Source organism: Lactuca virosa, chromosome 5, assembly GCF_052849685.1.
Source record: "Lactuca virosa cultivar CGN04683 chromosome 5, Lactuca_virosa_CGN04683_v6, whole genome shotgun sequence".
NCBI lineage: Eukaryota > Viridiplantae > Streptophyta > Magnoliopsida > Asterales > Asteraceae > Lactuca > Lactuca virosa.
In genome coordinates this window covers 361,015,474-361,041,386 of record NC_136430.1, presented here as the reverse complement: position 1 = coordinate 361,041,386, position 25,913 = coordinate 361,015,474, and the positions used below count along the sequence as shown (strand labels likewise).

The window sequence follows — 25,913 nt, the reverse complement described above, 5'->3', positions numbered from 1 at the left end:
CATTAGAGAAAACTTTTCAAATTCCAAAACTTGAGGGCAAGTTTTGAAACTATTCAAAACTCTTGGATTTTCATAACTTATGAGTTTTAAGTAAAGCTTTAAAACTTTTAATGAAGAGACTCTTGGACATCCATGACTTGAGGACAAGTTATGGAGCCATAAAAACTATTTATAAGAAAAGACTCTTCATTTTTTTGTAACCTAAGGCATATTTATGAGTTTTTTAAGATTCATAAATGTGACTTTTCATATAACTTGAGGACAAGTTACAAAAAAAACACATTTTATGAACAACTTTTAGATTAATTAGGATTAAAAATAACTAAAACACTATTTTTTTTCCATTAATCTAAACTAACTCATAAATCAAGGAAACATAGAACTTTTGGTAATCCATAACTTATCGAGTTAAATGCTTGTTTTATGATGAAACTTTTCATGTTCCATAACTTAAGAATAAGTTATGAAATTCTTTAAAACATTAACACCAAATTTTGTAACTCCATAAAAACTTTGAATCAAATTTTTTTTTTAAAAAAAAAAACTTTCATATCCATAACTTATGGAAGTTTCAAAAACCCTTAAGATCACAACTTTAAAAAAAACCATTGAGCTCCAAAATTTTATGACAAAATTTGTAACTCCTTAAAACATTTAGATCAAACTTTTAAAACTAATAAAATAATCATATCATTTTATCTTTTACTAAATTTGACCTAATTCAACTCATATAACAAATGATTCAAATTTTACAAATAATTCGTTTTTCACAAAACAAGTAATTATCTTAAAATTTGACAAACGTCATGTTTTTTTTTTCCTTTTTTTTCCAACTTGAAAATAAAACATTTGCATCAATATAACAGAAAACAACCCATGGCTCTGATACCACTGTTGGGTTTTGAGCATTCTAACACTCCTATGGTGTACATGCAACCCTATAAACCTTGGATCTATGTTTTTTCTATTATACATGCAAATATTAATTATTCCAAGGTTTCATCCTAACTAGCATATTATGAAGCACCTATACTACAAAGTTCTAGTTAGATGACATACCTTTTGATGTAGCTTGATGTCTTCAAGCTTTAAGAGCTTAGCCCCAATAGTGTGGAAGCCTCAAATGGAATCACAAATCACCAAAACACCTTGGAAGAACTTGAGAGAATATGTATGCACACTAAAATCGGCCCACTCTTATTTTCACACACTTGTGCCAATTTTGTGAGCCAAGGACCCCTTTATATATTATGGAGGATTAGGGTTACATCCTTGTAAACCCTAATACCCATGACCTTTCATTTACATAGGATCCATGGGTTAAAAGCTCCATGGACCATCCATGAAAGCTTAGCCCAACCTAAATGAACTTGGCCCATTCCATATATATAAGAGTCCATATTTAATTAGTTCTTTTTGATCACTTAATTAATTCTAAATTAATTTTTGATCAATACTAATTAAATAATATGATTCCATATTAATATATTAGAACTTATAATATATTAATATAAATCATAAATATACTATTCTCAAAAGACTATCCATATAAATTGTGCCGGTGATGTGCAACCAAAATGGACCATGTCGGGTCGGGTCAAGTACATACCAAATATAGTTATGGACTTAGACATTAATCCAACAGTTTATTGGGTCTTGTGGCCCACTTACATGTTAATTTGGACCTAAGTTAAGGATTACATGTTTATTGGGCTTTTGTGGCCCTTTACATGCCTATTGAGCCTAAATTACCCTTTTGCATGTGATTGAGCCTTTGTGGCCAAATTTCATACATAGGGCTTGGAATGGAAATTTCATGTGTTAGTAAGCCGTAACGATACCCTTATGTAATCATAAAATTCCGTAAATTTATTCAAGCACCTTTCGAATACAAAAACATTTCACAAATATATAAACATTAAACATAATACAAAAAGAGGTTAAGAATCTAGTGAGACTTGTCGATTGGCACCATTGAGTGTACAATCGTAGTCTGTAGTTATAATCAGAGTTTCCTGTTAGGAAAGCGGGAGTTTGTGTATAGATCTATACGGGGTGACCCCCCCACGCCTTAGTTGCTCGCTACAGCTAGACTAGGCCAGTCTAGGACGACAACATCCTTAGCAAGACCGACATTTGGAAAAATACCAAGACGGGCGACCTAGTCATTATCATGCATGGTTATAACGGCTCATATAGGGATTCAATACCAAAAGATAACCTTTTGAAGATAAACTCTTTAATTGTGTTAATGCAAAACGACTTATTTAACGATACAAGAATTTAGACGTTGTTATAAAACAGAAAATATCGGATTTTCTAGGGAAATTATTCATATACAATTATCATTTATTCAAAATACAATGAATCTAAACTACACTCTTACACAGGGCATAACCGCGGCTAAAAAAAACCCTAATTCTAAGGTTTTGAACCCTATTTAACGACTTTAACTTCATCGGATCCCTCCCATAACCAGCCTCCATCACCTCATATAGTCCCTTTTAAACCCCAGCTACCATTTGTGTGTCTTGGAGTTTTTAGTGTGTTTTTGGGTGCATTTTGAAGAAAGGAGTCCATGGAAGAAGCTTTGGTGAGCTTCAAGCTTTGTAGATCTAGACCTTGAACTTCTTCAACATTCTCTAGGAGATATAAAGCTTGTATCTTGATGTTCCTTTTGTTATATCTAATTAGTTCATGGGCTTTTATGCTTTTTGTCCCATAATCTTGGTCCTTCTAATGTAACGCCCACGTTTCCTGCTAGATTAAGTCATAGACTGTAATCTCTTTGGTTAACTATTGTAATGTTTATATGAATGAATAAGAAATGATTATTCATATATTAATATGCTTCCTTGTTATATAGGATATTAGGTGTATTTAATAATAAAAGAAATTAATTAAAATATGCTTCGAAGATAAAAGATTACTTAGGACAAATAATCTGAACCTAGTTGTAGTATACGTCATGAGGATTCCGGAGATATAACGATCGTTCAAATCCGACTTCATGCGAAGAACTTATGCTTCTTCGAAGTTTCGCAATTTAACCGACATGACTCTACATCTCGTAAAAAGTAGATTTTTGATAAACTACTCTTTAGCCTTAGTGATCTAAATGAGAGTCGTAGTAGTCGTTAAACCGAGAGTGTGCATATAGAGATCGTCTAAATTTGACTTCGTGAGAGGAAGTTATGATTTTTATAAGATTCGGCTTAGCAGTATTCTGCTCAAAAATCGAATTTTAGATCGGTCGACTTTTAGCCAAAATAATCTAAACGATAGTTAAAGATCTCATTAATAGGAATTCAACGATAAAAAAAAGTCTGTCGAAAACGGACGCCGGATGAGAGAGTTATGCTTTTTATACGGACTTTAATAGTCTAAGCCTGTGTAAAAAATATAAAGTCAAAATTAGCCGACCGATTCTAAACGAAAGTTACAGATCTCACTGAGAGCTTTTTGGGGATATAAAGAACATCAAAACAGAGTTTGTATGAAGAAGATACACAATTTTGAAAATATGAAATTTAGCACACATATGCGCGACGTGCAGAAGGTTCTAGAAGCTGCTACGCCACCCCACCTAATTCGTGCCACGTGTCGCAGGCCTGAGGAGCAACGCCACCCTATGCGCGGCGTGCCACCATGATGCACGACGCGCATCCCTAGGAACCCAGCTATAAATAGATGCTCATTCCTTCCTCAATCCTCACACCTTTCCGTCAATTTTACTCTGAAATTTTCGATACTTAGCCCCTTTTTCCTTCATTCTATTATGCGGTGAAGCCCTGCGACATCCCTGAGTACTCATATGAGTAGTAGCCTTCGAGTAGGAGATCCTGAGTCAGTATTGTGCCCGCAAAGAACCCGGTTCTCGTCTACAGTACTCTATAAGTGAGCTACACTTACTTTGCTTCTGTGTCATTTATAATTGTAATTATAAGGCATTACTAGGAACTTATAAGTAAGATTTATCAATTATCCTAAGTCGTTATACTGCTTTATATACTTACAGGAGTAATGCCTAGGCTGAATTTAGTGAGGGTCCGACTTGACTGCACTGCATCCCTTGATGACTTTTTTCGCATTAGTAACTTTTAAGATACTCTGATGTTTGAAAAATACACTTTTATTTTATTTGGTTTTGGAACAATTGGTTGTATGACTCGATGTTTAAAATGAAAATTTTATCGGTGTTTTTGGAACGTTACAATAGAGGTCAGAAAAGTTGTTCCTCCTAGGCTCCTATGATCCTACGTAGGTAAAAAGGTAAAACCATTATTAGGTTTATAATGAACAATTTACATTGACCATTTAAATGAATGATTTGGTTTAAGTGGTGTGTCGCAGATGAGGCGTGATCATTGATGCGATGCGCAAAAAACCATAAATATTGCATATAACCACACTTTGCATTTCACACCCTTTTTAATTTTAATGATTTTAAGTGGTGTGTCACAGACGAGTATGTATTATCATTGACGCAAGTCACAAAAACCATGAACATTGCATTTAACCAAACTTTGTACTTCACACCCTTTTTTAATTTTAATGATTTTAGGTGATAGATTATCAACATATGTAAGTATTGCACCATTTAAATGAATAATTGGGCTCGAAGTGGTGTGTCGCATACGAGTATGTGTGATCGTTGACATGAGTCGTAAAATCCATGAATAGTGCATTTAACCAGACTTTGCACTTCACACCTTTTTTAGTTTTAATGATTTTAGGTGATAGATTATAAATATATGTAGGTATTAAACCTGAACGAGATGGTGTTGAAAGATACTTCGACAACTATTAGGCCATCCATTATACATTAAACGTTCCACGAACCACCTCCACCTCCACCTAGCCATCACGAACCACAAACGAATTCAGGTATACATATCACGACCACGAAGAGAGAACGAAGAGGGGGTGGGAAGAAGCAGAAGGCTGAGAGAGACCCTCTCTCTCATTGGTCGTTGTCTTGCGTCTTCCCCGCCACGAACCACCACGAAAATGCCCAACCACGATAGGTCGGAGCGGTGTGCATGCCACGTAGACCACAAGCCTCTTCGTCGTTGGTATACCAGAAGGCCTTAGCGGTGAATGGTTTTTGATGTTACTAAAGGTGTTTCAATGGTCGTAAGTCATTTTAGACGGTTTTGGTTACGGAGGAGTGAGGGGTGGTTATTTTTTAGTTGTTACGATCAAGAACTAAACATGGATAGTTGATTTTTTGCACCCATGTTTGCCTAATTTATGTTAGAATCAACTTTTAATGAGATGACCCACTCATTTGACTTATACTATCATTATTTTGGATACCAAATTTGGTATCCCCGAAGGGGTTAACTAGTATATCATTTGCTACATTTAGGAATGAGCAAAAAAATTGAATGGACCAAACTAACTCGGACCAGGACCAAAACCGGTACCGGACCAGACCATACCAAATCACACATAAAAGGGTTGGTTCTCGATTCTACGTAAATGCATGTTTTGGTTTTTGGTTCCATGGAGTTTTAGATTTTCCCATAACCGAAAAGGTAATTCCAATTTAACCCAATTTTGCACTCCAGTTTTCCTAATCTAAACAGAAAAACTGAGGCCCTCCCTTGTGCTACTGTTGTCGACGTTGGCTCACAAACAAACGAAACCCTAAATTTTTTAAATAACCTCCATAATCAAACAAATAATCCTACAAGATTTTTGATAAGCTTCAAGTTTCTTCACCCATTGAATTATGTTTATGGAAAATTGGGTTCCCTCCATGAAAACACTCAAGTAAGGGGGTGTTTGGATTAGCTTATTGCTTATTAGCTTATTTGTGGTGGGAATAAGCAATAAACAATAAGCAAGGGGGGAGATGCTTATTAAAATTAGCTTATTTAGCTTATTTCTAACACAATAATATGATTTTTAAGGATTTTATCCAAACACTTAAACTTAGCTTATTGTGGTGGGAAATAAACAATAAGCAATAAACACCCTCTTTTTTTCCTATCCAAACACCCCCTAAGTTAAATTTTTTGACGATGTAATGTTGTAATGTTTTATTGGTATCTTTATGTAATTACTGTAATTCAGTTAAGTCTTGTTGTAATCTTAATGTTTAATGTTTAATTGTTTTTTTTATATTTAGGATGATGATGTAATCTTAATGTTTAATGTTTAATTGTTTTTCTTATATTTAGGATGATGATGTAATCTTAATGTTTAATGTTTAATTGTTTTTTTTTATATTTAGGAGGATGGTGTATTTTTTGACCCCCCTAAGTTAAAGTTGATGAAGATTCCGGTAAGAAAAAATAGATGAGAATGTGCAAGGTGGGAACCAACAGTAGGCGAAAAGAGATTGTATTGTTGGAAAAATTTTGAGGTCGGTTGGATAGAAGATGATGATGGAGTAAAAAAGAAGAATGTTAAATGTCAGTTTTGTTCGGCCATTCTTAAAGCCGATATGTTACATAACAACACCTCTAATTTGCTTAGACACGTATGCAAAAACAATCTGGAAAACATGAAAAAACCAAAGCATTTTGCAGTTTAAGAAAGAACATTGTAGGAAGGGTAGTGTCACAAATTTAAAAGCATGAATATATTTCTTTGTTGTTGGAAAATTACCCTTTAAATATGTAGAAAACAAAGGCTTGATTGAGTATATATTGCACTTAATGGGATTATTATTTTGTCATTTAGGCATAAGCTTACTTGAACACATTTCTACATAAAGTGCATGAACCATATCTTGAACCTTATTGTAAAAAGTGAGCTAAAAGGACACAACTATCATGTGGGATATGAAAAAAACCTTAGATACACAAGAAAATTCACCGAAACAACTTAAAAGTTTAAGAAATATATGAAAAAAATATGGATTAGAATCAAATAAGTTTTGGCGATGGTTGTCCTACAAGATGTAAATCCACTCAAGAGTTGTTGAAGACCGCCTTGGAGCTAAAAAGAGGCGTTTGTCGAATATGAAGTTCAAGGTAATAATTTTTTATTTAAAAAAACTTTGTGTATTGTTTTTTTTAAACGAGGGTTTTTTATTATTAAGAACTTTTATGTTTTTGGTATATGTTCCATATACACAAAGTCTAGGTAGAGCATTGGAGCACTCGAATTTCGGTGTCCTAAAAGACGTGGGGAAGTTCATTGAAAAATTCAAAACAAAAAAAAAGATTGTGTTGTCATCATCAAAACTGTTGGTCCATGTATTTTTCTAGAAAGTTTTAGATTTCGACGAACATCTAAGAGATTGGTCAACTAAACCGGACTTTAGCCACATGTGTCTAGAAATATGATCGAAGTATGACATATATTTGGGGTACATTCGACAAACTCAAGAACTATATGTACTTCTTTCTTAGTGTTATTGGATCCATAACTTAAATCATCGTTGTGGCACATACCTTTAAAAAGATGATCCCATACACAGTGGAAAAAGAAAGCCCGGTGTCAAATTCGGTCATACAATTGAAGGAGGTTGAAAGGAAGACAGTGAATTTATTTATAACATACACCAAAAAAACGACAAACATTGATCATCTCAAGAAGAAAAACATTAAGAAGTAGTGGCTTGTAATGACGATAACGACTTTTTGGGTGATTTCCTAAAAGTTGAAGGAACCAACTTGATTTCAATGGATACCGAGTAAAATGTTATTCGGATGAGCCTCGAGTGTCTTACAATAAAGAGTTTGAAATTTGCAAGTTGTGGAAACAAAACGTGTTGTGTTTCTCTATCGTTGCTCGGATGATCAAAAATAATTCGTAATACATTTTTAGTACTTTTTAAGTTTATTTATAAGATAATTGACTTATAATGGTTAATCGTTTTGTTATATATTTTTGTAATATGAGTATCGACCGTGGCATCTGAGTTGGCATATAGAACTTGCGATTGATAGTAGATGAGTATCGAACTCGTTTGACAACACCGGTAGCGGACTTGTTGGTTTGCACCCAAAATTCGGTTAGAAAATAAAGGAAACAAATTATACACGACAATGAACGAGGCCAATTGATGTTTAATTTTGTTTTTATTGGTTATAGAACAAACAAACTTGGGTAAATTACAAGAATCATCCCTCGTATATGTATCAAAACGCACGTTTAGTCCCTATTTTAAAAAATTAACTCGAAACGTCTCTCGTTAGTTTAAACCTTACGCGCTTCATCCCTCAGGACATAAAAAGACCATTTTGCCCTTATTATTTCTTTTTCGATTTATTTTTGATTTATTGATTTGTTTATTATCAAAAAAATATTATAATTTCCTTTTAAAAAAGAAAGAGTAAATCAGTTTATCTCCCCCATGTTCTTTAGTACATCTCCGCCCATCATTACCACCATACTAGCTGACTCCACACTCTGACGATATCTCCGGCCACTACAAGACACCTCCAACGCCATCAAACCCTCACCCACCGACGCCATCAAACCCTCATTTTCGATCCTCTCTTCTGATCTCATACTTGCATCCTCAACATTCTTCTTCTTCTTCTCTCTCTCTCTCTCTCTCACACACACACACACACAGAGAGAGAAGAACACCGCCTCAAAACCTCACCCACCGACACCATCAAACCCCCACTTTCGATCCTCTCTTCGAACACCCTAAATCGTCGTTACCATCTGAAGGTTCGAAACCCAAATCCTAGATCGTTGTTGTATCCCTTCGTCTTTTTTGATTTGCATCTGGAAGAGTCATCACAGTCACCACCATCAAAGAACCATCAACATATATCGAATGGAGGTGGTGATAGTGAGGGTTTCATGTGGCGTTAGGTTTCAACGTTGATCGATAGTGGCGATGCCGGCTCACAAAACAAGTGGCGATGGTGGAGATGGTGATAGATGGAGAGAAAAGGTTCGTCGAAGGTGGAGACGATGTTGGTGGTCAGCGACTGGCCGGCTATTTGGGTTTCCTCTTTGTGTTTGTTTCCAATTTGGGTCTCATCGAATTGTGTATTTGATTCTGGTTATTAACAAACTGAAGGGTGGGGAAAGTGAAAGGGTCTCTATTTAAAAAATAATAATAAATGATAATAATAATAAAAACATTAAATTAATTGAAAAATAAAAACACAAGGGTATTATCGTCATTTCAGTTTTGGAATGGACCAAGTTCGCAATAAAATCACCTTTGAGGGATGAAGCGTGCAAAATTAAACCAAACGAGTGACGATCCGAGTTAATTTTTGAAAATAGAGATTAAACGTGCGTTTTGACACATGCACAAAGGACGAATGATGTAGTTTATCCTTTATTGTTTATTTTGGTGTTGAAATCATGATACATGAAAGATATGAGGAACTTTTATTGTTTCTTTTGGCTTATTGTTTATTTTGATGTTGAAAACATGATACATGAAAAATAAGTTGAACTTTTTACCATTTACCTTTTAAACTAATAAAATAATTCAATAACATCAAGTGAACTACAAACTAGAACACAGACATACGAAGGTCATCATGTGCAAATCGGGTTTGCGGGTAATGAAACTGAAAAACCGAAACCAATACAGATATACATGTGGCTGTCCGGTCCATAGTTATCTTTTGTAAATGGTCCTCAGGACTAGTGGTAGGGCGGCCAGTTGGGGGATTGGAATTCATTGTGTGACAATCCAAAATTTTTTTTATCTTATACACTTATTCAAATCAAGGAAGGTCAGACTCGTTTTTGCTATTTTCTAGCACTGTTTAGAGTCATTTAGAGTGTTTAAAATCTAGTATAATCAGGGTAGGAGTCGTGGGATGAGTTTTGTGAGTGTAACACCTTGCAAATGAGCCAAACACACCAACACAAGGTGTGTGCGGCCGTACACCCGAGTGTGCGGCCAGCCAGCCGCACACAGCCGACCGCACACCCATCCCAGCCGCACACACATCCTGGCCGCACACCCTGGCCGCACACACATAAATGTTGTGCATTTTGACCATACACTCCCTTGTATAGCCATATAACCCTTATATACAATCATATATGGTTGTAACACTTAATTCTAAGTGTTTTTATGTCCCTAAGGCGTGTCCCTAACACTTTTAGTGGTTATATACATGGAAGGTATTCATATATGTGTAATTATATGTTAAATAGGATTCGTTTGTGCTCAAGACTCCAATTGACACCCAACAATCCTATATCGATATTTCATTCGATTTACTTCCTACAGGTGAGTTCATACCCCCTTAATTAACCTTTTAAATGTTTTCCAATGTTTTTAAATGCTTTTATGGGGGGGGGGATACAAGTTGATCAATTATAGTTATTATATCAATCACATGTGATTAATAACTACCAATCTAGTGGATTTATTACTTTTCAAACTGTGTTTTCAACAAACTACTTTTCAAACGGTGTTACAAGCTCTTTTACATATCAAATGGTTTTATCAAACTCTTTTACATGTCAAATACTTTTACTTCAAATCTTTTACACTTATATTCTGTTAAATGTATATCTTTATAGATATAGTTATATAAGTAGGATTGAAAGGACTTAGAACTGATAACTCACCCTACCTCCTGTTCCTCGTTGGGTTGTGGACTTAGGGTATCGGTTATTTGTCCGAAGGTCGTTTGAATCCTAGTAATATATCATGTATATGTATATAGATATAAAGGTTCCTTCATTCTTTATTCAGTTCCAACACTCTTGAGTAGCAAGGGTGTATAAACCTACTTGGACATTCAATTTACATTCCAGTAAACTATTATAGGTATAGTTTAGGGGATACAAATTTCTATTCCTATTACAAGGAATTACACAAGAGTCGGTTCATTCATGAGTCTATACTACTATATGAAGAGATACTATTACTTGTTATATAGAGAGAAATACTATATACTATACAGAGAGAGATATTATATATACTATACGGGACTGACCATCCTACACCTGGCTGCTAGCTACAGCGGGACCTGTTCATCGATGGATGTTCTCGGTTGTACTGTTCGGCAAGTTTCCACGCCGTGATTATCCTAAGGCAAAAGGATACGATTTCAATGATTATATAATTTTCCCTATTACTTTTATTTTGTGACACATTCACATAAACGATGAGGTAGACTATATTTTTATAATAATAGTTGTACAGGGAAAAATCTTCATTGATACACAAATGCAAACCTTCAAAGCATTCGGGTCTTGGTAGAGGACTACTTTTTATACTAGTAGGAAATATGGGATTTTCTAGGGTTTTCACACTTATACTAAATGTTTCATTAAACATTTACAAGTCTTTCATAACAGCTTTTCGAATCAATGACACCATAATACTTATGAATTCACCAGCTTTATGCTGATCTACACTTTCAAAATAATTTGTATTCTCAGGTCACCAGTAGATAGGTACGATGACCAGGGTTTTGAGAAGACGGAGCACAGACAAGACTCGTCTTTATTTTGTTTACATATGTTGGTGTCTTATTACAATGAAAGAACACTCATGTATTAAAACTTTACTTTTAATGCAATGGATGATGTTGTTGCTTGTTTACTACTTTGCACTGTTATGATACTTTACATGACGTCCTCCACCCCCGAACGTTTCCGCCGTTCTTGGTTTTGGGGTGTGACAGATTGGTATCAGAGCATTGTTTATAGTGAATTGAGTATATCAACCCATAAAAGATATACAGACTATAAATGCAATGGGATTAAAATACTCTGACCAAGAGTTTATACTTTTAAATAATAAAATATTTAATTAAGTATACGTGCCTGCATTCATACTAAAATCAATGTCACTAGGACAGAACAAAAGTATTACGATTGTTGGGCAGCACAAGTAGACTTAGAGACATATAGTCAAAACTGGGAAGATATAGCCTGATCAACTATATTATCCGAGGGTTGACTAGCATGTGCCTAAGTGTAGTTGCGAGGTTGCAACAAGTCTAAAAAAAAACTTACCCACAATACCACAATGAGAACAATAGAACATAAACCTAAAATACTATAGGGGTATTTTGTGCTGCTATAAACTACTTATGTGCTAGATCCTTATATCCCTTTTCTCGCGTAGATATCATGGATGGATTCCATCCCCACGGCGACCCGTACTACCCTAACCACGACAATGCTGGATGGCTCGGAGAAGAGCCAAAGAATGATCACCCAATTCCTTTGGATGATCACGAAGCTGAAGGCTTTTCTGATAGTTCTGACTCAGAACCAGAAGTTAACAATCTACCCCCAGCGGCTCATGACCCAAACCCTCGCCCAACATTTCAAGGACCCACACCTCTGTGGGCCACAAACTTGAATAGATGGAGTCTGGAACAGAGTCAACCCATCCCCTACAATGGAGACAGAAGCTTCTACAACCTCACTGAGGGAGGTTCAGCTGACAGGGTCCTACCCATCATGGTTCGTAGGATTTCCCGGAACACCGAACAGGGTCGAGCCGCTATCGACCGAGTCATGGAGATTGACGCCAAATCTGGCGTTAACACAGTCCGCATTCGCCAACTAGAGTCTGCTCATGAAAGTACTCTGGTCCACAATGCAGCTCTGCAGAGAGAACTTGCTGGAATCCAAGCTGAAGTCAGGGAACTCCGAGCTCAGCAAGTAAGATCTGACAGGCGTGTGAGGGACATAGAACGCCTTCTGTCGGAATCAAGAACTCACTCTAGTAGTTCTCGTCGCTGATAGAATCTCATCGACTTCTCTTTTGGATATAACCTAGTTATGTAAAACTCTGGTCTAATTTCCTATCTTTGTAAATCTTAGACCTGTTAGGTCTTGATTAGGTCATAGTCCTGTCAAAAATTTTCCCATCATGGTTGATGTAAGGCCTCCTACTAGGCCATTTTTTCCCGAACTTGTTACATCTGTAATTCCAGTAATATTGACATGTACCTAATCTCATGGAAATTATTATCCAAATGCTATCATCTGTTAGTTCTAGATCTACATTCAATCGTGCTGTTGGACTATGAAGAGTTAGTCCATGAGTCATTTTCATCAACTTTCCTATTAAATTCTTATCAATATCTTCATCTTTCTAAACTTATAGTTAAAAGATGCCTCCTCGCAGAAATCCGAGGCGTAAAAATAATAACGAAACACCGATACCACCACCTCCTCAGTTCGACGCTGCTATGTTCCAAGCAGCTGTCACGGTGGCCGTAGCGGCTGCCATGTCACACATCAATACTCCTGTCCCTAGTGGATCAGGAACTGGTGCACCTATTTCTAACCATGGCGAGAGCCATGGGCACCCCCGGGAATGCACCTACAAGGATTTTATGAATGCCAAACCCAGAAATTTCAATGGAACTGGAGGGGTTATGATCTTAAGGCAGTGGATCGAAAAGACCGAAGCAGTCTTTGAAATCTGCGCCTGCCCAGAGAACAATAAGGTCAAGTTTGCTACTTGTACCTTTTCTGACAGGGCTTTAACTTGGTGGAATCGCCACGTTAAGTCACTGACCCTAATAGTGGCAAATTCGATAAGCTGGGAGAACTTGAAGGCCATGCTGATGAGAGAGTACTGTCCACGAGGGGAAATTCAAAAACTCGAGCAGGAACTATGGGGTATTGTAATGGTTGGTTCTGACATATCAACCTATACTAATAGATTCTGTGATCTGGCAATTCTTTGCCCTGATATGGTTGCTCTAGAGAGCAAGAAAATAGAGAGATATATTTGGGGACTGTCGCCCCAGATCCAATCAAGTGTGTTAGAATCAAGGCCTGTTACTTTTGACAGCGCTAAAGAGCTGACACAATCTCTTATAGATCACGGAAACTACCAGAACCCAACGATTTCTACACCCGAGCAACAAAAGGGAAACAAAAACAACAACAAGAAAAAGGGGTGGAACAAGAGGAAAAGCGGGACTTCGCAAGAATCCTCAAAGAGACAACAACTAGTTACAATCAATGCTGCCATGGTAACTCCTGTTGTCCCTGCTAATCCCTTACCAGTGAAGCCTTATGCCGGTAATCTTCCGAAGTGCAACAAATGCACCTTCCATCACAACGGACCTTGTCGGGAAATGTAGTGCACCAACTGCAATAGAAGGGGGCATACTGCCCGTTTCTGCAAGACTCCAGCAAGGCCGACCGCTCAAGTTCCTAACGCCGGTGTGGGCCAAGCTTGCTACGGTTGTGGCGAAGTGGGCCACTACAAGAGGAACTGCCCTAAGGCAGGGATAGCTGGCTGAGTAGGAAGAGTTCTGGCCATAGGCCACGAGGAAGCCGTAGCTGATCCTACAATAGTTACTGGTACGTTTCTCCTCGATAACTCATATGCTTGCATACTTTTCGACAGTGGAACGGAGAAAAGTTTCGTAAACTAGAAATTTACACACCTGCTAAAACAAAAACCACGTGCACTAGATAAATCATTCACTGTAGAAATGGCAAACGGGAAAACAAAAAGTACTAACTGCACATACGTAGGTTGTACTCTAACTTTAGATGGCCATACTTTCAAGATAGACCTCATGCCGGTCCCAATTAAAAGTTTCGACGTCATTATCGGCATGGATTGGTTGAGTCTTCATCGCGCCGACATCTTGTGCTTTGAGAAAGCAGTTCGTCTTAACCTCCCTAATAGCGAAACCCTAGTTATCTACGGCGACAAACCTAGTACGAACCTTAACATCATTTCGTGCATACAAGCTCAGAAGTGTTTGCGAAAGGAATATCATGCATTCCTCGCACACATCGTCGATACGAGTCAAGAAGTGAAAGATATTCAGAACATCCCAGAAGTACGCGACTTTCTCGACATCTTTCCAGAAGAACTTCCAGGATTACCACCCCAACGCCAAGTCGAGTTCAGAATCGACTTAGTGCCAGGGGCTACTCCAGTAGCCAAATCTCCGTATCGTCTGGCACCAGCAGAGATGCAGGAACTTTCCAGTCAGCTTAACGAACTTCTCCAGAAGGGATTCATTAGGCCAAGCTTCTCACCATGGGGAGCACCGGTCTTGTTCGTCAAGAAGAAAGACGGATCGTTTCGTATGTGCATCGACTACAGGGAACTCAACAAGCTTACCATTAAAAATCGTTATCCCTTACCCCGCATTGACGATTTTTTTGATCAACTTCAAGGAGCCAACTACTTCTCGAAGATAGATCTACGATCCGGGTACCATCAACTACGAGTGTTAGAGGAGGATGTTCCCAAGACAACCTTCCGAACTCGTTATGGGCACTACGAATTCGTAGTGATGCCATTCGGATTAACTAACGTGCCCGCAGTATTCATGGATTTAATGAATAGGGTGTGTCGTCCTTACTTGGATCAGTTCGTCATCGTCTTCATCGATGACATACTCATCTACTCTCGTAGTAAGGAGGAACATAGTCAACATCGTCGTCAAGTCTTAGAAACATTACGATCGGAGAAGCTCTATGCGAAGTTCTCCAAGTGCGAATTTTGGATTCGAAGAGTCGAATTCTTGGGCCACGTAGTTAGTGAAGAGGGAATTCACGTGGACCCTTCCAAAATCAAGGCCATTGAGAACTGGTCAGCACCGAAGACACCTACATAAATTCGTCAATTTCTAGGTCTCGCTGGCTACTATCGCAGGTTCATTGAGAACTTCTCCCGCATTGCGAAACCTCTTACAACACTGACCCAGAAGGGCGTAGACTTTGACTGGGAAGAGAAGCAAGAGAGAGCGTTCCAAACGCTCAAGCGATCCTTGTGCACCGCACCAATACTATCCCTCACCGAAGGGATAGAAGACTTCGTTGTCTATTGCGATGCTTCAAATCAAGGGCTCGGCTGTGTTCTGATGCAACGAGGTAAGGTCATCGCCTATGCCTCGAGACAGCTGAAGACACACGAGGTCAACTACACCACCCACGATCTTGAGCTAGGAGCAATTGTGTTTGCTCTGAAGATCTGGAGACGCTACCTGTATGGTACAAAAAGTACTATCTTTACAGACCACAAAAGCCTACAACATATATTCGACCAGAAGGAGCTCAACATGAGACAACGACGGTGGGTCGAGCTACTCAGTGATTACGAATGTGAAATTCGTTATCATCTAGGTAAAGCCAACGTAGTAGCCGACGCCCTAAGTCGGAAAGAAACGGACAAGATGGAGAAGCTTACAAGAACCTACATTCGGGAGATTGTACGACTGCACGGCGTTCCCATATCCATTATCTCGGACAGAGATAATAGATTCACTTCGAGGTTCTGGCAGTCGCTACAAAGTTCCCTAGGAACTAGGTTGGACATGAATACAGCCTACCATCCACAGACCGACGGACAAAGTGAGAGAACTATCCAAACCTTGGAAGATATGTTGCGAGCCTGTGTGATCGACTTTGGGAAGGCATGGGATACTCATTTACCCCTTGTCAAATTTTCCTACAACAACAGTTATCACACGAGCATAAAGGCTGCTCCATTCGAAGCCCTCTATGGCCGAAAGTGCAGATCCCCTCTGTGCTGGGCTGAGGTGGGTGATACCCAGTTAGCTAAAGGAAGAGTTCCTGAAAGCACTCTCACGGGTCCGGAGATCATTCGGGAAACGACAGAGAAGATCGTTCAGATTCGTGAACGATTGAAAGCCTCTAGAGACCGACAGAAAAGCTACGCTGATAAGCGAAGGAAACCGTTAGAATTCCAGGTGGGCGACTGTGTTCTATTGAAGGTCTCACCCTGGAAGGGCTTGATACGCTTCAGAAAGCGTGGAAAGCTAAATCCAAGGTACATAGGGCCTTTCGAGATTCTTGCCAGAATCGGCCCTGTAGCTTACAAACTTAACTTACCGCGCGAACTCAGTAACGTACATTCTACTTTCCACGTCTCGAACTTGAAAAAGTGTCTGTCCGACGAGACTCTTGTAATCCCACTCGATGAGATCGAGATCAACGAGAGCTTCAACTTCGTGGAAGAACCTGTAGAGATCATGGACCGAGAGGTCAAGCAAATGAAACAAAGTCGTATCCCGATAGTGAAGGTTCGTTGGAACGCCAAGCGAGGACCTGAATTCACTTGGGAGCGAGAGGATCAGATGAAACTGAAATATCCTCGTCTTTTTACTTAGTTATTTGTAACTACTTATTGCTTAAACTCTAATTTCGGGACGAAATTCCCTCTAACGGGGGGATGATATGACAATCCGAATTTTTTTTTTATCTTATACACTTATTCAAATCAAGGAAGGTCAGACTCGTTTTTGCTATTTTCTAGCATTGTTTAGAATCATTTAGAGTGTTTAAAATCTAGTATAATCAGGGTAGGAGTCGTGGGATGAGTTTTGTGAGAGTAACACCTTGCAAATGAGCCAAACACACCAACACAAGGTGTGTGCGGCCGCACACCCGAGTGTGCGGCCAGCCAGCCGCACACAGCCGACCGCACACCCATCCCAGCCGCACACACATCCTGGCCGCACACCTGGCCGCACACACATAAATGTTGTGCATTTTGACCATACACTCCCTTGTATAGCCATATAACCCTTATATACAATCATATATGGTTGTAACACTTAATTCTAAGTGTTTTTATGTCCCTGAGGCGTGTCCCTAACACTTTTAGTGGTTATATACATGGAAGGTATTCATATATGTGTAATTATATGTTAAATAGGATTTGTTTGTGCTCAAGACTCCAATTGACACCCAACAATCCTATATCGATCTTTCATTCGAGTTACTCCCTACAGGTGAGTTCATACCCCCTTAATTAACCTTTTAAATGTTTTCCAATGTTTTTAAATGCTTTTATGGGGGGGGGATACAAGTTGATCAATTATAGTTATTATATCAATCACATGTGATTAATAACTACCAATCTAGTGGATTTATTACTTTTCAAACTGTGTTTTCAACAAACTACTTTTCAAACGGTGTTACAAGCTCTTTTACATATCAAATGGTTTTATCAAACTCTTTTACATGTCAAATACTTTTACTTCAAATCTTTTACACTTATATTCTGTTAAATGTATATCTTTATAGATATAGTTATATAAGTAGGATTGAAATGACTTAGAACTGATAACTCACCCTACCTCCTGTTCCTCGTTGGGTTGTGGACTTAGGGTATCGGTTATTTGTCCGAAGGTCGTTTGAATCCTAGTTATATATCATGTATATGTATATAGATATAAAGGTTCCTTCATTCTTTATTCAGTTCCAACACTCTTGAGTAGCAAGGGTGTATAAACCTACTTGGACATTCAATTTACATTCCAGTAAACTATTATAGGTATAGTTTAGGGGATACAAATTTTTATTCCTATTACAAGGAATTACACAAGAGTCGGTTCATTCATGAGTCTATACTACTATATGAAGAGATACTATTACTTGTTATATAGAGAGAAATACTATATACTATACAGAGAGAGATATTATATATACTATACGGGACTGACCATCCTACACCTGGCTGCTAGCTACAGCGGGACCTGTTCATCGATGGATGTTCTCGGTTGTACTGTTCGGCGAGTTTCCACGCCGTGATTATCCTAAGGCAAAAGGATACGATTTCAATGATTATATAATTTTCCCTATTACTTTTATTTTGTGACACATTCACATAAACGATGAGGTAGACTATATTTTTATAATAATAGTTGTACAGGGAAAAATCTTCATTGATACACAAATGCAAACCTTCAAAGCATTCGGGTCTTGATAGAGGACTACTTTTTATACTAGTAGGAAATATGGGATTTTCTAGGGTTTTCACACTTATACTAAATGTTTCATTAAACATTTACAAGTCTTTCATAACAGCTTTTCGAATCAATGACACCATAATACTTATGAATTCACCAGCTTTATGCTGATCTATACTTTCAAAATAACTTGTATTCTCAGGTCACCAGTAGACAGGTACGATGACCAGGGTTTTGAGAAGACGGAGCACAGACAAGACTCGTCTTTATTTTGTTTACATATGTTGGTGTCTTATTACAATGAAAGAACACTCATGTATTAAAACTTTACTTTTAATGCAATGGATGATGTTGTTGCTTGTTTACTACTTTGCACTGTTATGATACTTTACATGACGTCCTCGACCCCTGAACGTTTCCGCCGTTCTTGGTTTTGGGGTGTGACACATTGTAACTAGGAAAAGGACCCATGTTTCGGATGGGTTTGAAAGAAATAAAACTAAAGTGGCAAAAATATGAATTGGAAAAGGTTAAGAAAAATATGAATTGGAAAAGGTTAAGGCAAAAGTGTAAGGCAATAAAAGTAAAGTAGCAAAAGTATGAATTAGGAAAAGCTAAAAGTGGCAAAATTATGAATTGGAAAAGGTTAAGGCAAAAATGTAAGAAAATAAAAGTAAAGTGGCAAAAGTATGAATTAGAAAAAGTTAAAAGTGGCAAAATATGAATTGAAAAAGGTTAACGCAAAAATATAAACAAATAAAAATAAAGTGTCAAAAGTATGAATTGAAAAAAATTACTGTTAAAACTATCCATGTGCTTTAATATATATATATATATATATATATATATATATATATATATATATATATATATATATATATATATATATATATATATATATATAACTAGGTTAAAACCCGTGGAACCCACGGGTGTTAATATTAAATAGAATTAAAAAAATTAATTATATAATAAAAAAATATTAAAAAATTAATTATGTAATAAAATAATATACCATCAAGTTAGAAAACTTATGAATTGTAATATTGTATTTTTTTTAATAACTTTGTGATTTGTAAGTATTTAATTACACACTAATTTGGTGAGATTAATAGAAATTGTTGTTGTCTTGTCAGTTTTTTTCAACCCAATTTTTGCAAAAAGAAAATCAATTGATCCAACTTGTGCAAAGCTCGTTTAGAAACACTAAAAAAAATATGTAAACATATTGATGAGTGATCACGACTTGATTTAGACTGACAATTATCTACAACTGGAAGACCCATTGCAGTAGAGCCCTCGGGTAAAAAACGCATTTGATTTATGCTAATTCCAATAAGCAACAAAGAAAGAGGAATGTTGGAACAACAAGAAGCACATTGTTGCGAGCTGCCTGTAGAAAAACCATACAGACATGAACATATGAGCTTTATTGCTGCTTTATAAAAAATAAACTTATTCTATAGGTTATAAGATATAGTATATATTTTTAACTTTTAAGCGATCATTATGAATACAATGCATATAATATATGTACAAACAAGAGAAAAAAATGATAGGTTTGCAGTTCCAGATAAGCAAGAATACCAGTTTAGATATTTTAAGAAAATTGTGTCTTTAAGCATATAAATCAAGTCTACACATTAGTACTTTTTGCAGCATATGTTGTTGGAAGAAGCCTAACCATGGCATAATATGTTGACTCAAAACTGAAAATGTGGCAACATTACCTATACAAAGCTAGAGACAGAAAGAAGTGGCTTCTCTCCGATCTTCTCTCGGATCCATGTGCTTTAATATATATATATATATATATATATATATATATATATATATATATATATATATATATATATATGACAAAATTGCAAAAATGGTCCCTGTGGTATGCAAAATTTTGGGGTTTTAGTCCAAACCCCGAGTTTTTTGGATTCATGGTCCTTTTGGAGTGGTTTGTATGTAAAAATAGTCCCTCCGAAAATTGAAATGACTATAATACCCTTGGGGTATTTATTTTTCATTTTTCTTTCATTTTTTTAAATTTAATATTTATTTATTTATTTTAACAATTAAAAAAATAATAGAGGGCCCACCTCTCTCTCTCTCTCAAAACATAAAAAACACACATGTGAAAGGGGTTCGCAGAGGAAATGACACGCATCGTCTTCTTCATCTGTTTGGGGATTTGGAGGAACGAACGAATCGGAAGTGATGAGAAGTTCTGATGGTGGTCATTGAAATCGCGAGGAGGGACAGAGTGGTCGATCTTCGGCGACCCTCTGAGGCTTTAACTTGCATCATCTCTAGTTGAGAGCTAAGGGAACAGGTCTCCGTCTTTGTCTGTTCGGAGAAGCTGAAATCACGAATGGAAGGCTGCGATCAGGAAGCTCCGATGGTGGAGTGTAGTTCTGCAGTAGTTAAGCAGTCACAAGGGGGGAAAGGCGGAGGCGGCTATAATGGTGGAGAAGGTAAGAGCATCCAGTTTTTCCGATGAGCTCCTTCTCGGCTGATAGCTCACTCGTCAGAGCTGTGGCTTCAAATCACCAACAGTAGGCGGAGAGAGGAGGTGCTGGAGGTGACGGAGAACCAAGTGAGGATGGCTGGGGAGTTGTAACAGCTCGCTAGTTTAACAGTTCTTCTTCCTCTCACTTCATCGAAGCCAAAATCGAGGACCACTGCAAACGAGGGGATGTTTTGAGTTGTTGATCGATAGGGAAGAATGAGGGAGGAAAGAGAGAAACTAAAACAGGGGCGACAGCCTTGGTTCGTTGGATTCTTTCCTCGCCGGAGATGTACAACGAGAGAGAGAAGAGAGGTACAGTGTAAAGGAAGAGAGATTAGTTGGTGGGTGCGTTTAGGGTTGTGCTCGACGGTAAAATGTTAGAGAAGAGGTGGAGGGCAGCTGGTGGGTACAATCTAAAGGGCAGCAACGCTTTCTTTTCTTCGTTGCCCATCCGGTGAAACAAGGGACGAGAGAGAGAGAGAGAGAGAGAGAGAGAGAGAGAGAGATCCTCTATTATTTTTTTTAATTGTTAAAATAAATAAATAAATATTAAATTTTAAAAAAATGAAAAATAAATACCCCAATGGTATTATAGTCATTTCAATTTTCGGAGAAACTACTTTTACATACAAACCACTCCAAAAGGACCATAAATCCAAAAAACTCGGGGTTTGGACTAAAACCCCAAAATTTTGCCCACAGTACCATTTTTGCAATTTTGACTATATATAATTATCAAATAGCAAAAGTTCATGCACATGATCATTTTTGCTTATGTGGAGGGACGAGAGGTGTGAGGGGATGAAACTTGAAGGGCCGACGCGTTAATCAAGACAAGGATTTAATTAAAATTATCAAAATTAAGCTTTTTTTTTAAGTAAATTAAAATACAATGTGATTATCCAATCAATGTCATATCACCATATTCAACATATAAAAAAGTTAGATAACTGGTCAACAATCCATTGTTAAAACTCTAAAGGCGACAAGAAATTATGATTTCTTATTATTAATAATATAAAATCTAAAAATATATCATTATTGATAAAAAAAAAAAACAAATTATATTGCTATTTTTCCAAATTCATCTTTCAAAATATGAAAATAGGTTTGATTAACGGTGAAATGGTGTATGTGAGTTATTGTGAAATTGGTCAAATTCTGTGCGAGACAAGGGAGGACACTTTATGCAATTTCCCTGGAAGAAGCCACCGACGAACCTTACAGAAACTTCTCGATCTCTCTCCATCGCTGCTACTTTCCAAATTCTATATATAAATCTTCTCGATCTCTATACATTCTAACGCAATTCAAATCTCTTGAATTCATTTGGCTTCTATTCTATCAAACACTTCACACATGGCCGACGACACTGCAGTCACTGTTTATGGAAGCAACGCCATATCTGATCCCAACAAGAAGAACAAGAATGCCTTCTCAGTTAAGGTCGGATTAGCCCAAATGCTCCGTGGCGGAGCGATTGTCCAAGTCACAAACGTTGACCAAGCCAAGATCGCTGAATCCGCCGGAGCTTGTTGTGTCATTGTGGCAGAGCAATCGGAATCCGGAGGAATTTCACGGATGCTCGATCCGGCCGTTATTAAACAAATCCAACGGGCTGTCGGAGTTCCGGTTATGGCGAAAGCGCGGGTTGGGCATTTCGTTGAAGCGCAGATACTCGAAGCTGTCGGCGTTGATTACATAGATGAGAACGAGGTTATCGCGATAGCCGATGAAGATAACTTCATCAACAAACATAACTTCCGGATTCCGTTTGTGTGTGGATGTCGGAATTTGGGAGAGGGGTTAAGGAGGGTGAGAGAAGGTGCGGCGATGATCAGAACTCAAGGAGATCTATCTGGATCAGGCAACATTGTTGAAACTGTTCGAAACGTGAGAGAAGTGATGGGGAAAATTAGGGTTTTAACAAACATGGATGAAGATGAAGTATTCACGTTCGCGAAAGAATTGGGCGCACCTTACGACATCTTGGCGCAAACAAAGCAAATGGGTAGGCTTCCGGTGGTTCATTTTGCTGCCGGAGGTATTACAACACCTGCAGATGCAGCCCTGATGATGCAACTAGGATGCGATGGTGTGTTTGTGGGATCTGAAGTGTTCGATTGTTCTGATCCTTACAAGAGCGTTAGGGCAATCGTGCAAGCTGTTAGAAACTACAATGATGCTCATATATTAGCCAAGGTAAGCTCTGGGTTGAATGATTCCATCGCAACCACTTCTGATGCAATGACAGGTTTGAATCTTGATGAGAACCCTGGACGTAGCTACTAAATCCTTGAATGATTACAATTACTTGTTCGCTTTTATTTTGATAAAAAGGGAGAGAGATGTTAAAATCTGTAGACTGAAAAATGGTGAATTGATATGTACAATCTTTGTTTGATGAGAATAGAAATAAGAAATATGAATAATCCTTGGTGAAGTTTTTCCTAGATTCTTCACATATTGCTTATCCAATTTGATTTCTGTAATATGTTATTGTTTTTGAATCATGAAGTTCACAGTTGAAATTCGAACCCTAATACAAATATGCACCAATCATAATCTGAATCAACCCATTTAAAAATGCTACATCTTTCAAATTGAAAACAAAGAAAATAAAAGTTGCATATTGAACACAAACAAATAGAACCAGAAAACAAGAATACCAATATTGTTCCTCTTTAATTTCTACAAGAACAATCACAGAAAACTTGATACAGAAATCAGTGCACATAACAATCACTTGGTATCATTTCTTTCCACTCTTCTTGAGACCAGTACCTCCCAAAGCTCCCTTTTGAGCTTTGGCTCTAAGCTCCTTAAGTGCCTGATCAAAATGCATATCACATTTTAGCAACCTAGATTTTAATGTACTTTAAACAAAAAGAAAAAAACAGAAAATGATGCACCTTTTCCTCATCTTTCTTCTTTTGAATGTTGGCCTTATCAACCTGGATTAACAAAATGAATTAGCAAGGGTAGGATTCTGCCCATATGAATTGAAAGGAATTAACAATTTGGTACCATGGTTGAAGCTCTAAGCAAATAAGTTTTGCAAATTGTATGCTTATGTTCATTTGGAAGATATTATTTTTGTATCACAACACTATACAGTTGAGTTTAACCGATTTTATATTTTATATATTTTCTAAACCTATGTTTCCCCAACTCAATGGAAGAACAACAATACGACTAGTGGGATGCACATAAGCTGATAAGCATTAATATGAAAGAAACTCTGGTGAATTTTAATGGCAGCTACAGATTTGCATCGAGCATAAACCTTTTTCTTATAAAATTATTTGAGTTTAGCTCAAGAACAAAAGTTTGAAACATCATATGATTGCTGACTAGATAAGATCATAAGGCCAATCTACAACTTAAGCAGGGAAACGGATCTTCAAACATCACAAACAAGGCACGATTAAGCTTAGAAAACAAAATTTCGCCATCAAAACACAACTAACAAGAGAACTTAAGCTACAGTTACCTATCGATTGAGATATTAAACTAAAACTACCATACGTGAATAACTAATCATGTTAGATATATTTTTTTCGAGCAATCAAATGACGATCGTCGATCGACAAAGTAGATAATTATGAACAAACAAAATATAGAGGAGAATGAGTTGCTCATGATGATAAATAATACCTCATCGTATTCCTTCTTTTCAGACTTTGGTTGCTTTAATGGCTTCGCTTTTCCACCTGCTCAATACGAACAAATTGTTCCATAAATTCAACCATAACAAAAATTATCAAACACGATTTCAACGAAACTGAGAATTCATGAAAATTAGATCGCCTATGAGAACTGAGAATAATTGGGGGTACCTTGCTTGGACGACATTATCGAATCTAGGGTTAGGGTTTGCTCTGATCCGTAGAAATGCGCGAAGCGGAAGAAATCTTTGATGGTTTTCGGAAGGTAAAGTTGGGGCTATTTATACGAGGATAGTACGATTTATTTTTTTTATGTAATATAACAATGTAATATTAAAATTCACACAAGGTTGTAATAAAACTTTCTTGTCAGAAAAAAAAAAAAAAAAAAGCAGCAGCTAGGAGTCGTATCATACTATCATGAGTATGCGATGATACTAAAACTTCGTTATTAAAGAAGTTAGTAAAAATTCTTTTTATATTAATATTTTGAAGTTTTTTTTTATTTTTTATTTTACATTTTTTTTTTCTAATGAATTAGCTTGTTTCAATGGCTTAATCGTTAATTATAATAATTCAATACATATCGATTGAAGACAAACGAACAACAAGTTACGCCGCTAGCCTTTTCTGAATGACAAAACTTTTGAAAACAATTTTCTAACTCTTTTAAAAATAGAAAATTAGGACACATGCCTATCAAAATATCAAAAGTTATACTCAAATAATCAAACATTCAAACTTTTTTATATTAATATATTAAGTTTCTTTTTTTTTCTTTTTTTTTTATAAAAACTATTCTTCTAGCTTTTAAAAAGTAGATAATTAGAAGGACACGTGACTACCAAAATAAAAAATTATACTCAAATAATCAAATATATATATATATATATATATATATATATATATATATATATATATATTTGCATCACATTCATTAAAAACTTTGATTACTTTTCAATTTTTTTCTAATAATTATTATAAATTGGTTAATAATGTTAAATTGATACAAAAACTAAATTCTAATCATAAATTAACTAAACTATAATATTAAAATATCATATTTTACTTCTATTTATAAAATTATGACTTTAACATTTTTACATTTTATAGTTAACTTATTAGTTT

At 36.8% G+C, this 25,913-nt stretch overlaps 1 protein-coding gene and 1 long non-coding RNA gene across 2 annotated transcripts; one reads left to right on the top strand and one right to left on the bottom strand.

The window, feature by feature from the left end:
- The first annotated feature begins 22,299 nt into the window (after nucleotides 1-22,299).
- Nucleotides 22,300-23,560, top strand: LOC145116738 (pyridoxal 5'-phosphate synthase-like subunit PDX1.2). Its single transcript, XM_079053065.1, has one exon. It carries the CDS (start codon nucleotides 22,477-22,479, stop codon nucleotides 23,407-23,409), a length of 933 nt encoding a protein of 310 aa, XP_078909191.1. The 5' UTR covers nucleotides 22,300-22,476; the 3' UTR covers nucleotides 23,410-23,560.
- A 136-nt stretch (nucleotides 23,561-23,696) lies between these two features.
- On the bottom strand, nucleotides 23,697-25,090 carry LOC145116739 (uncharacterized). Its single transcript, XR_013712283.1, has 4 exons — nucleotides 24,957-25,090; nucleotides 24,775-24,830; nucleotides 24,030-24,071; nucleotides 23,697-23,947 (listed from the first exon to the last, which is right to left on the bottom strand). It is a non-coding gene; the product is annotated as an uncharacterized LOC145116739 (long non-coding RNA).
- Between the last annotated feature and the right edge of the window lie 823 nt (nucleotides 25,091-25,913).

Bases quoted from the DNA above. Each gene is read 5' to 3' on its own strand.
- LOC145116738 (XM_079053065.1), top strand. From the start codon at position 22,477: ATGGCCGACGACACTGCAGTCACTGTTTATGGAAGCAACGCCATATCT.